The sequence below is a fragment of the Coregonus clupeaformis genome, unplaced genomic scaffold, assembly GCF_020615455.1.
Source record: "Coregonus clupeaformis isolate EN_2021a unplaced genomic scaffold, ASM2061545v1 scaf0435, whole genome shotgun sequence".
Classification (NCBI taxonomy): domain Eukaryota; kingdom Metazoa; phylum Chordata; class Actinopteri; order Salmoniformes; family Salmonidae; genus Coregonus; species Coregonus clupeaformis.
Window position 1 is genome coordinate 154,687 of NW_025533890.1, and position 12,895 is coordinate 167,581.

At 44.2% G+C, this 12,895-nt stretch overlaps 1 protein-coding gene across 3 annotated transcripts; it reads right to left on the reverse strand.

Annotated features, from left to right (window-relative positions):
• Nucleotides 1–79: 79 nt before the first annotated feature.
• Nucleotides 80–12,778, reverse strand: LOC121578999 (PCNA-interacting partner). 3 transcript variants are annotated; one of them, XM_041893280.2, is made up of 11 exons: nt 12,668–12,778; nt 12,290–12,444; nt 11,505–11,741; nt 11,260–11,370; nt 8,962–9,132; nt 8,672–8,826; nt 7,252–7,432; nt 6,940–7,121; nt 6,726–6,807; nt 1,018–1,198; nt 80–431 (listed from the first exon to the last, which is right to left on the reverse strand). In XM_041893280.2, the coding sequence occupies exons 2-11, from the start codon at nt 12,437–12,439 to the stop codon at nt 85–87; spliced, it is 1,797 nt and encodes a 598-aa protein (XP_041749214.1). In that variant the 5' UTR covers nt 12,440–12,444; nt 12,668–12,778; the 3' UTR covers nt 80–84. The 3 variants fall into 3 exon arrangements, with proteins under 3 accessions (XP_041749214.1, XP_045071327.1, XP_041749215.1); XM_045215392.1 differs by lacking the exon at nt 12,668–12,778 and having other exon boundaries at nt 12,290–12,529; XM_041893281.2 differs by lacking the exons at nt 12,290–12,444; nt 12,668–12,778 and adding an exon at nt 12,110–12,183.
• Between the last annotated feature and the right edge of the window lie 117 nt (nt 12,779–12,895).

A 12,895-nucleotide genomic window follows, 5' to 3' on the forward strand; every position in this document is an offset into this window, starting at 1 on the left:
AGAACATTCAGCTTCAAAGAAGACAGACCATTGATGAAATAAAGTGACATTACTAGTACTGCCTTCTACACAACAATGGGTAGTTTACAATCTGAAGAAGCTGGTGAGCTTGCACTGTCCGGCAATTAGTTTCTTCTTACTGGGGGCTTTAGCCTCACCCTTCTTCCCTGCCAATTTGGTTGATGTTACACTGCTGGGTGTTTTCTTCAGAGGGGGCTGGTTCTCTGACCCACAGTGTTCGCTACAATCCACCAGCTTCCGTTTACAGGCTTTGCTGCTTCCTTCTGTCTGGATGTTGGTCTTCCGACTGCCCCCGCCAGCTCTCCTGCTTGGGGCATCATTTCCACTCCTGGGCCCCAGTGTTGCGGCAACCCCCCGGGTCGGGCCTCCTCGCTGGGCCTCTTTCCTCCCAGCCTCTGGGTCAACCTCCACTGGAGAGAGGAAACAGTAATAGAGCTTAACAATCGGGGTCGAAAAAAATGATATAACAAGAGAGGAAGGAAAGGGGGAGAAAAAAAAACTCTGATGAAATTGCTGACGTTAGCCTGCAGTTTAACAGCCAGAGTGTTTATTCTAGCGAGCTGAAAGTTAACATTTGTCATGTAACCCGATGGAGCGGAGCCTGGATTCCCACAGAAAGAAAGAGTAAAGCAAGGGGAGGGAGGGAGAAGTGTGCGTTCTTTAGGTTTTTACTACAGATGTGGGGCGGCCAGGTTTTATAAAATGGGGAATCATTTAAAGGTTGATCGTAAGTACCAGTCCCAAGGCTGGGACTGGGCAGGGTTCTGGGACTGGGCTGGGAAGGTGGGTCTGGGCATCGATCCGAATCTGTGCCGTCAGAGGGAATAGAAGCCAATCCCTGAAGAGGGGGGGGGGGTTGTTTTGTGTGTATGTAGCTACGCTGCACTATATGTGATGAAACCTGGAGCAGTTCATCAGCACGCATGCAGACTAGGACATGCAGTTCCAGGTCTCTGGTGAGAAAGGGAGAATGATGTAACAACTAGACATTTTTACCTCTGCCCAGCTCCTCGACAGCAGAGGTGGATTCCACAGTAGTGAGGGTCCGCTTGAGAGCCGGGTGCACACAGGTGGGAACCTGGTTGGTGCTGGGGAAGTCCAGCACGCGGTTGAGGGGCAGCGCCGAGTCGTCCTGGTACGTGCAGGCAAACTGAGATCGGATGGTTTGCTCTCTGGCCTAAAAACAGAGAGAAACTATCAAGGCTCTCCAACCCTGTTCCTGGAGAGCTACCCTCCTCTAGGTTTTTGCGCCAACCCCAGTTGTAACGAACTGGATTCAGCTTATCAACCAGCTAATTATTAGGGTCAAGTGCACTAGATTAGGTTTGGAGTGAACCTACAGGATGATAGCTCTCTAGGAACAGACTTGTGTTTATCAAAACACTTTTGCTGCAAGTTCTGGAGGAAAAACAATTATCAGCCAAGCTTCCATTAGACAATGAACCTTAACCTAGTAGCCCTTTATTTTTTTTATGATGTCACTACTGATCTGAGGTCAGCCAAGAAAAGTAGTGAGTCTGATCTCCAGGGCCCACAATCCCAGCAGCCCCAGGGGTATACTATGATTGAAGCTAGATCTACTCAGGGTTTTCTAAAGCTAGCCAGCATCAGTTATCTTCACATTCTCTCTCAGGCTTCATCCATACTACGACAATATGGATGAAGCTAGCATGTTTGGAACAGCATGTGCATGTCGCATGTGGCTAGTCAAATGCCGAACTCTTCATTGAGACAATGCCGAAACCTCAATCCATGGGCGAGTCAGTGCCACATTTTTATGTTTGCCGAAATCAAAATGAAAGAAAAGTAATTGCAAATTCCGCAGGCTATGGTGTGAAATAGGCTTGATGAAGTGCAGTCTTTATTTTTATTAAATATAGTTTTGCTGTCTTTGGTGTGCGTATTAATGCACAAGCACCCTTCCCCCCCACTCCTATTGATAAAATAATTGCATTACGTCATACAAGTTCTACTCTGCGTGAAGTTTCAAATGCATTGTCATTACTGAAGTGTAATTTTACATTTTAGTTATTTAGAAGACTCTCTTATCCAGACCAATTAGGGTTAAGTGCCTTGCTCAAAGGCTCAGCTTTTTCACCTAGTCAGCTCGTGGAGTCGAACCAGCGACCTTTCGGTTACTGGCCCAATGCTCTTAACCACTAGGATACCTGTAATGTGAGGTATTTTTAACTTTTTTTTATTATTACAAACATTTGATCAAATATTTTAAAATCCAGTCTTCCTCAAATTAAGGGGATGATGATGCAATCTTTGTGAGAGGGAGGGAATCTGATTTCATCGGTCCTCAACTTGTGGCTCAGACACTTCATTCAGGATAAATTGAGTTTGTCTGCCCGGGAGCAGGTTAGTTCTGAAGGATTCGTTGCTATAGAAATGTACCTCGCTAAAAGGTGAGCGAGCACTTTTGTGGAACTGGCCAGTGGCGACCTGTCATTCAGGGCAGGTGACCTGTTTAGCAACAAAAAAAAAAAAAACATAATTGAGTTTATAAAGCCGCATACAAACATTGTCTATTTTTTGCTTTCTTGAGTAAGGCAGCTCCAAAATGCAGGTGTTTCAGGCTAGCTCAGTGCTCTCTGTGGTGGTGGGGTAGCCAGTGGAAAATACAGCGCATCGGGTTGGTAATGTTCTCTAGTTGCGCCATGATAGGCTCAGTGTTCTGTCACTCATGGGGACACTACGTCACCGCATAACCTACAGGGAGAGCTCGAAAATTGAAGCCCCTTGGGTGCTGCCATAGATTTACATTAGAAGTGCCCATCCAAGAAGGCTCAATGTCATTGGCCACAGATAAAATGACTTCAAATCACATTAACACTACCGTAGCTTTGATTGGACTGATCATGGGCTCCCGAGTGGCGCAGCGGTCTAAGGCACACAAACACTCAGTGCTTGCGGCGTCACTACAGACCCCCTGGTTCGATTCCAGGCTGTATCACAACTGGCCTTGATTGGGAGTCCCATAGGGCAGCGCACAATTGGCCCAGCGTCGTCCGGGTTTGGCCAGTGTAGGCCGTCATAGTAAATAAGAATTTGTTCTTCACTGACTTGCCTAGTTAAATAAAAAATTAAAATGTCAACGTCATACTTTCAAAACCTTTGCTAGCAAGCTAGACAAGCAGTCATTATCATGAATCAAGTCGACAATCTACTGGCAAATCCTTTTAAATTCTTGTCATATGAAGATAAATTATATAGATAAAATGTATCGGTGCTCATCGGCCATTGTACATAAATATTACACAAGTTGGAAATCGCAAATTCAACAATAAGTGGTTTGGAAGGAATCAATGGCTAACTGCAAGCGTTGCAAAGCAATCACTAGCCTGCAAATCAGTGGAGAGGGTGTGTGGTCCAAGTCTGGGTTTAAGGGTCTCTTTTCCAAGCTTAAAAGGATAAACATTCACATGCAACATCATGGGCCAGAAAAGGTTGAATACATTGGCCATGCTGTCAATCCAGCATGACTTCTGAGGTGTTAAAAACTGGAAACTCGGAAATCTCAGACTTCAGTGAGTTCAAGACAACTGGGAACTCTGGTGAAAAAAAAACTAGCTCCGACTGGGAAAAGACGTTTTGAACGGTCATCCAACTCGGAATTAATGTATTGTTTAGTGTTGTGTAGTGGCTTTGCTGGCATGCATCTAAAACATTTTTGGGGAGTTTGTCCCACCAAGATGTACATGCTACAACCCCCCACTGGAATAGGCTATCCCGAGTTGAACAAAGTTACTCCGTTAACTCCTCAAACCACGTATGTAGTATGGGGCTCAGGGCCCGGTTTCCCAAAAGCATCGTAAGGCTAAATTCATCATTAGAACCTTCCTAGAAGCAGTGTTAAATCTCAGAGCTGTTACCTGAACCCTCGTTAATGTTGCACTTGAAAATGCTCGCACAGCTAAGTGCATCAGATGCTTTTTTGCCTCCCGCATCACTTTATACACAGATCTCCGCTAAACATAGCCACCAATAACTTCAGACCAAAGTTGAATAGTTTATGTCTTTGCAATTGACAAACAAGCCACGTATAAAAAGATGCTTCAAATGAAAACCGAATTAAAATATTAATATTATGTTCAAGCAATTGAATATGTTGCTACTTCATTTCGCAATACATTTCATGTTGTAGCTTATGTGCGCAATGTGCCAAATCAGTTGTTTAAATACATTTTTATTGGGTACGCATTACAATAAGCCACGTCAATATTTGCAGCCATAGGTGGTAATATCTCGGAGCTGATCTGTTGTAAGTATTGTGAAATAATTATTTAAAAAGTTAAGGAAAGATTTGGAATCGAGACAGCGGATCCGAGAGCAGCGCTCCCTTTCAATCCCATCAGTATCGACACACGCGCCAACGATGCACTTAGCAACCCTTCTCTCTGTGTGGTGTTTTGGGAAACGCATGTTACATATTCAGCCGTTGTAGGAAAGATTCATCGTTTAAAAAAAAACACTCGTAAGCCTAAATTCCATCGCTATCGGGAAACCGGGTCCTGGCTGATCTACTCCTTTATCCTCCGTTTGATCTAGGCCTGCTGGGGATTATCACGACTCAAGGATTTCTCCCTCCTGGCCATCAGCAGAGCCGCAGTAGGGAAGGAGGAATCCAGTGGAGAAAAAAAGAACGGCGTGGGGGGGAGAATCAAAGCCCTGAGCGGGGGGGAGAATCAAAGCCCTGAGCGAAGGCTATTCAAAGAACTTCTCAAAAGAGCACCTAAAACAACAATGAACCCTCGGATCACCAGGCATGAAATGTACACCTACCCTCGTTGCATGCTAATAAAATGCCTCGCTAACGCCAGAAATAATGACAGACAGGGAAGAACATAACACAGGCAGGGAGGTAAAAGACATGCAGTCCACGCTTAATGCAATTATAGCAGTATCTAGTTCTATTACAGGTAGAGGACGACATGATTGGGGGGCACCGCTTCAGAGGCTGTCCTTAGACAACCCCTATAGACTGGTTGGCCTGGCCTGGCTAAGGTAACCTGGTTGGCCTGGCCAGGCGAAGGTAAGCCCATCCTGAGGACAACTCAAGGAACAGCAGGTAAAAGCAATTGCTCTGTTCTCGGGTTTGTTTTTGAATGTGCACACAAGCTCAGTAGCCCACCTGCAAGATCAGGATATTAGGTGAGAAGTTGGCAGACACATTGTGTTCTTATGGTAGCTCTTCTTATGAGCCAGCTTTGATTTCATGGGGAAGAGGAAATACTTTAAAGCATTGAAAGGCATCTTGTTACCGAGATCAAATTATCACAGAGACATCAATCAATAAGGTATCATATTATTCATCCAAATGATGCAATTCAATACATCATTAAGATCACTTAATTTGCTGAGTGATAAATTGCCGTGTTTAATCTGTCTGAAACCGACACAAAAGCATGGAAAAAATACCCACAATGCAGAAACTAAATGTGACTATCTGCACGTGTACCAGTTGACTGACGTCAGCGTATGATGAAACTATTGGAGAGGGGTCCAGGTGGATAAAGACATTCAGCAGACAACAGGAAACAATAACCTTTCAAGTTTCCTTACTAGTCGAGTTAGGCGACTGATATGGCATCTTTAAAGTGAAGTGGATGCAGAAAGCTTCCGCCTGCCGAGTTCAGGAAGCGGTGAGCTGCCCAGGGACCATTACAGCGCACTCACAGGAAGACAGCCAGAATGTGGGGAGCTAAAGTGACATCTGCTAGCGCAATCAAATAAAGGAGCCCATTTCCACAAAGTGGAAGCAGTTTCTACATCTAGGTTGTATTTGCTTTTGCACTGGGTGCTTTTGAGGAATGGTATACTTGTTAATGACGAGCACAGTGAGTTAGCACCAGGACTCCATTCTATAGTTGTCTATAAGCCCAGAGCCTTCCAGGCTGCAAACACCACACGACTGACTGAGAATCCCTCCACATCCGTTGGTTATATCAATCGGTTTACACATCCTGATAATTAGGGCCGGGATGATACCAGTATCGCGGTACTCGTTAGTATCGCGGCAAGGAAACAAAACATGAAGCGGATTTCATTTTAGGAAAACGGCCCTAATGTTGGAAACAAACATTATGTCATCCAGTCACATTTATTTATTTTCCAAGCTATAGCAGGCAACCTGTATTTTTAAAGGCCCAAAGAGTTGTCTGCTTCGTGTTTTCATTTTTGCCATGGGAAAAAATATTGCGATACTGGTATCATCCCAGCCCTACTGATAATGAATGAAAAGAGAAAACATCTAGGGACCTATACAAAGACCACAGTAAACATGCAAACCCTCAGAGGGATTGACAAAACGGAAGAGCAGAGCATCTTTTGACTGACTACTTGTCAAACCAAGAGGGTGGAGCCCTGTTGAGAAGCATAACAAAACGTGTCACTGGGAGGTTGCCGGTTTGAATCCCCCGATTGTTGAGGAGTAGTTTTATACCCCAGAGTCACTCAGAGCAATACACTGGACAAAGGCTGGGAGCAAAAACACAGCTGTACAAATGTGAACGTGTAGAAGCCAGTTATAAGATGAGGGGCGTCAACTGAGCAAATAAATAATACCGGGGAGATATTACAGGACGTAAAGACATTATTTTTCAATGTTTGGACATTTGATTTGGTTTATTTGATGTTTCGTATTCTGGTCTCCTGGTCCTACTTGGAGGGTGGGAGGTAGGCGAGCTGTGTGTGTGTACCTTGGGTTTGAGTTGATCTTGTCGCTCCTGGACGCGGTGCTGCAGGGGTTTTGGAGAGGAGCCAGTGGGAACCTCTGGGGATCTGAGGACACATAAGCAATCAGAGATTGAAAGCAGATGTTTATGATTTAGGGGTTAGAGAGGCTGTGAAAACATATCCATTATTAGCATATTAAGTTTTGATTAGCATGTGTGTGCGCGAGATGAGGCTCACCGGAACAGCGTGAGCATGCAGGTCACCTCCTCCCCACTGAGGACAGCCTGATCCGCAGAGAGTAGGTCTGCCTTGTTCCTGCAGGGCGGTGCCAAAGCATCTTCATCCAGCAACATTATCAGGACCTTCACAGTCTCCCGACCTCCATATGCAGTGGCGTGGTTAATAGCATGGTATCTGGGCTGAAGGGGATATACACAAAACACTATAGTGTTAAGATGATGGCGTTGATGGGGATCAAACGAAAAGGGCCTTGACATGAACATGTAGGCTGAGAGAGGTTGGATCTGTTGGCCCAGAAAGGTATCATACCCTGGCTGGGCTGATCCCTGTCCGACTAGCCGACTGCAGTCTGTGGGACAGGTGGATCTGAGAGATCCTCTCTTTGAGGTCCTTGGCGGTCTCGTCAGCTGCAGCGTACACAACGTCGCCACTGGCCCGCCCCTTCAACAGAGCCGCCCTGATACTGGTCACCAGACGAACGCCAGCAATACTGAGAAAAACAGTGTAAATAAAATATAAAATGCTTGTAATTATCTAATCCACTAGGAAGAAAAGTCAAGCAGCCCTCTACTTATAGGCCTCGAGTAGAAAGATGCACTACAGAGATTGGAATTTGGTAATTACCAAATGGATAATGACACTCCCTTTTTCTAGGGGTCACTCTTATCACTGACCATGAAGTGACTGCAACATTATTGGGGTGTTTGAAAAGATCAGCAAGTGTAAACACTGAAGCAAGGTGGGGTGGAGAAGGAGCAGGCTAGGATCCCTGACCCAGATATTATGAGAGGGGAGTGAGCCTCCGGAACAGAATAATCTGGGAAAACAGATGTTGGCTGAACAAGAGGCCCTGAACCTTTCAGAGAAGGTGTTTGTGTGTGTGGTAATACAGTACTCAACTGAGGGTGTGAAAGGGGAGGTAGGGGTGCAGGCTGTTGAAAGAGCCATTCTGGCATCAGATCAGTCCAGTGTCCCATCAGAGGCACCACAGCAAAGCAGGGAGAAAACCCTCAGTCATAAACACCCAGAAGGCCCCTGCTATGGGGGAACTGGGACAATCCATCCAATATCATGGACTCTATAGCTATATATCGGAGTGCCAAGAGGTGTCAATCATGTAGCTCTGTAGTTTCTACTGGAATTCAGGGGAAATAAGGCCTTGTTGTGACACAACATGACTTCTCCCATTGCTTTACCTCAAAGTTCAGTCCACACATTTTCATCGAATGACCAAACAATCTCCACGTTTGTGGCACTGCCAAACGCTTGATGAAGAAAATCTGCAATTATACACAGGCCATGAATGATCAAGGAAATCTTAAAGTTTTATGATAATTTAACTAAGTAATCAAACCAAGGAAGGAACTAATTATCTTTTGACTTTTAGTCAATTGTACTTTGATGTAGCCGATTTTTAAAAACATTTTAATAATTCACATGCTATCATGAGAACCTGGGGCAGAAGTCATTAGGGGGGAAATCAGTTCTGTACACAGCAATGGGCAGGTGGGATTTGATGACAAGGGTAAGCGGAGTGGGAGTCTGCCAGGTCAGTGTGGTATTCATTAGGCACCAAACAGAAGAAAACAGACTGAAACCAGGAGGGACTACAGTACATGAACATATCCAACAAGAAAGGTTGATTTTTACCTTCCAATGCAAAACATTTTGCTACGATGTGCACTAATGAATACAACCCAGCTTGTTGTGTACTCGGCTTCTTGTGTACCTTGGGTTAGGGTTGTCTCCCAGTATCTCCTCCAGATTGTCTGTGAAATGGACAAAGTCTGACAGGCCTTTGACATGTTTCCTCAGGGGGTCAGACTCAGCAGGGGCATAGCCCTTTCCTCCCAGCTGGACTGCTCTAACAAAGGATGTCACAGCCTGCAATATATAGATGATTAACATTATGAGACCATATGATTGTCATGTCATCAACATTCATTGGCTAAACCCATAGGTCAGTGTAATGATAAGAAACAGACATGGAAAGAGTAGAGGCCAATTTGTCATTCTTACCAAGAAGAGTGACATGTTCTTGCTTCGTGCTTCACGCTTCAGGTCAGTAAAAGCTTTACGTCCGAGCGACCTATTGGGGGTGTCAAGGGTGTGCGCTAGGGCCATGTCGTTCTTAGAGTTGACCAGCTGATCCAGATAGGAGCAGAAGACCCTCCTCACCACCTTTTCTACCTATTGGAGATTTACCAACAGCCTTTAAAACACCAGCCGATGCCACAAACAACACACACGGCCCCATTTAAAAGTCAGAACACCATCTTCAACCCAAACCAACATTTCATAAACCTTGTCAACCCCAAGCAGTACTACAGTAGCAACCTGTATTCTACCCACTCATAAATCAGACAGTTGACAGGGCAGCAGCCTGGAGGAGAGAGATTGGGCTGCAGCAGCGCATGTCCTAGCCCACAATGTCTGTTGTGTTTTAAAACATCTGCCTGGTAATTTAATTCACATTTCGCTCTTAAATCTGAGTGATATGATTTAAAGTTCCTGTTAATAAGAGCGAGACAGATTCCAGTGCCTGAGAAAGACTGGAAAAGCTCAACGAGAATGAAAGGCTTGCCAGACTGACTGGGAACACGAGAGCGAACAGTGAAAGAAAGTACCTCGGTTGCACAATGATATGAGCCAATGTAACATTTAATATTCTGGCTAAACCACCTTCTCTTATGTGAGTGGAGAGAATGGAGAGTCAGTTTGCTTACATTATGCTGACCAGTATAATGCTGATATGTCATAAGCATGTATGAACATACAATACCAGTCAAGAGTTTGGACACACCTACTCATTCAAGGGTTTTTCTTTATTTTTAAATTTTTTTACATTGTAGAATAATAGTGAAGACATCAAATATATGAAATAACACATGGAATCATGTAGTAACCCAAAAAAGTGTTAAAAAAATCAAAATATATTTGAGATTTGTCAAATAGCCACCCTTTGCCTTGATGACAGCTTTGCACACTGTTGGCATTCTCTCAACCAGCTTCATGGGTAGTCCCCTGGAATGCATTTCCATTAACAGGTGGGCATTCTTATAAGTTAATTTGTGGAATTTCTTTCCTTCTTAATGCGTTTGAGCCAATCAGTTGTGTCGTGACAAGGTAGGGGGGGGGTTACAGAAGATAGCCCTATTTGGTAAAAGACCAAGTCCATATTATGGCAAGAACAACCAAAATTAGTAAAGAGTAACGACAGTCCATTACTTTAAGACATGAAGGTCAGTCAATACGATAAATGTCAAGAACTTTGAAAGTTTCTTAAAGTACAGTCGCAAAACCATGAAGCGCTATGATGAAACTGGCTCTCGTGAGGACCGCCACAGGAATGGAAGACCCAGAGATACTCGGGATAAGTCATTAGAGTTACCAGCCTCAGAAATTGCAGCCCAATTAAATGCTTCAGAGTTCAAGTAACAGACACATCTCAACATCAACTGTTCAGAGGGGACTGTGAATCAGGACTTCATTGTCAAATTGCTGCAAAAAAAACACTACTAAAGGACACCAATAAGAAGAAGAGACCTGCTTGGGCCAAGAAACACGAGCAATGGACAATAGACTGGTGGAAATGTGTCCTTTGGTCTGGAGTCCAAATTGGAGATTTATGGTTCAAACCGCTGTGTCTTTGTGAACGGATTATCTCCTCATGTGTTTTTCCCACCGTAAAGCATGGAGGAAGTGGTGTCATGGTGTGGGGGTGCTTAGCTGGTAACACGGTCTGTGATTTATTTAGAATTCAAAGCACACTTAACCAGTATGGCTACCACAGCATTCTGCAGCGATACGCCATCCCATCTGGTTTGGGCTTAGTGGGACTATTTTTCAACAGGACAATGACCCAACACACCTCCAGGCTGTGTAAGGGCTATTTTACCAAGAATGAGAGTGATGGAGTGCTGCATCAGATGACCTGGCCTCCACAATCACCCGACCTCAACCCAATTGAGATGGTTTGGGATGAGTCGGACAGCAGTGAAGGAAAAGCAGCCAACAAGTGCTCAGCATATGTGGGAACTCCTTCAAGACTGTTGGAAAAGCATTCCAGGTGAAGCTGGTTGAGAGAATGCCAAGAGTGTTCAAAGCTGTCATCAAGGCAAAGGGTGGCTATTTGAAAAATCTCAAATATATTTTGAGTTGTTTAACACTTTTTTGGTTACTACATGATTCCATATTTGTTATTACATAGTTTTGATATCTTCACTATTATTCTACAATGTAAAAAACAGTAAAAATAAAGAAAAAGCTTTGAATGAGTAGGTGTGTCCAAACTTTTGACTGGTACTGTATGTTTACCTGTGTGCTGCATGGCTTTGACTTGCTTGATGGGCTCGAGGGGACCTGGGACAGGGAATCCCTCACCTCATAGGTCTCCATGTTACTGGACAGAAACTGAAACAGCTGGACCTTGGCAACAACATGAACACAGATTTGGCAGTTAGCCTAACTGGCTGAGCTGGCCTTTGAGACTATATCAAACAGTTGACTAAAATGTCCAATCATGGTCCATCATCCTAGTTTCAATCAGGCCTAATACTCACTGAGTTCAGAGGCTCCTCAGGGTCCGGATCAACCCTCAGCTGTTTGTACATAGAGTGGATATCAATCAGGTCCATAGTGTTGGTGCGCTTCAGAAAGGAGTCGTATTCTTTCCTGATGATGTCATAGTTCTCTGGTCGGGGAGAGTCAACGTGAAGGGGCAGGTGAAGTTTGTCTAACAGTAAGTGTTTCCAGGCCATCAGGACGTCGCTCAGGGCAACACTGAACTCTCCACTCTCCTGTCAGAAGAGAGCAAAAGCAGATGGCTTATAGCCATGACTGCTGCCTGTGATGGGAATCATAATGCATAGATCATGGAGAATTATCCTCCCAAACAGTCTGGTGGGACAAAGGGTGGGACAAATGGTGTGATTATTACTTTATAGGGTCAGGAGTCTTTTCTGACCATGTGATCAGGAGAAACCAGGCCCAAATGGCTATAATAGGGGTGTAGATAAACTCATTGCCTTAGTGACAACACGTTTGGAGTTATGACATTAAATGTTATGGCTTTGATTGCAGTATCAATGTCTGTTAGGACCACAGTCACTGGCGTACCACACAGGCTTGGGAGGCCCCAACCCAAAAGAATTAGGAATTAAAATACCAGAATGGACATGAAGCTTCTTCTGATGGGATAAAGATCAGCCATTTTGGCCAGGGAGTTGGTCCACCATGGATTGCCAGTGCTGTGATGGTGTCTCAGTCTTGTAGGGGCCTCGCAAATCTGCTGTAGGCCACTGCCCACAGTGAGGGATTCATAGCTTATAAATGTTACCAGTTTTACCTGTTTATTGACCTCTGCAATGGCCAGCTGTAGAACCATCAACATTCCATCTGCCCCATGGATGGTAGTCCTCTCTGACTCAAGAACCCGGTGGCATTCTCGCCTGAAGGTTCTCACTATTGTCTTCAGACTGTCCTCTAAAGTCGCCATTGTCCCTGTGAAGGTGACAAACAAAGACAATGTTTAGTTATATGTACTGAAACCTTCAAAACTGCAATGTAACTAATGCAAACAAAGTAGTGTATGACGGCATGTAACAATGTATTAGTTAAAATGGTTAATGTTAATTAAAGTGGATACAAAACTTAGTTACAACAATACCGATGTAGATTGCTGGTAGCTAGTGAAAAAATAAAACACCATTAAACACATACTTACCTAAACAAATGTTACAGCCTCAAACACCACCTATTTCGATATCTCGAATATTTTAGGGATATAGTCAAAGTATCGCCAAAATACATTCACCACCCACGTAACCAATGCACAACCAGCTGACGCTTTTTTAAAACTCCTGCTAAATAACTGCTAAATAACTACTCTGACCAATCAGATTCTGCTTCATCATCTAACCACGCCTAGGTTGCTACGATGGCTATCTGTGGT

What these genes read in the sequence shown, in the direction of transcription:
- LOC121578999 (XM_041893280.2), bottom strand. Translation starts at nt 12,439, where the DNA reads ATGGCGACTTTAGAGGACAGTCTGAAGACAATAGTGAGAACCTTCAGG. An exon ending in CAAAGCCATGCAGCACACAG is followed by an intron (nt 9,133 to 11,259) that starts GTAAACATACAG and finishes AATCTCCAATAG; the next exon opens with GTAGAAAAGGTGGTGAGGAG. An exon ending in AAGATCAACTCAAACCCAAG is followed by an intron (nt 1,199 to 6,725) that starts GTACACACACAC and finishes CTCTGTTTTTAG; the next exon opens with GCCAGAGAGCAAACCATCCG.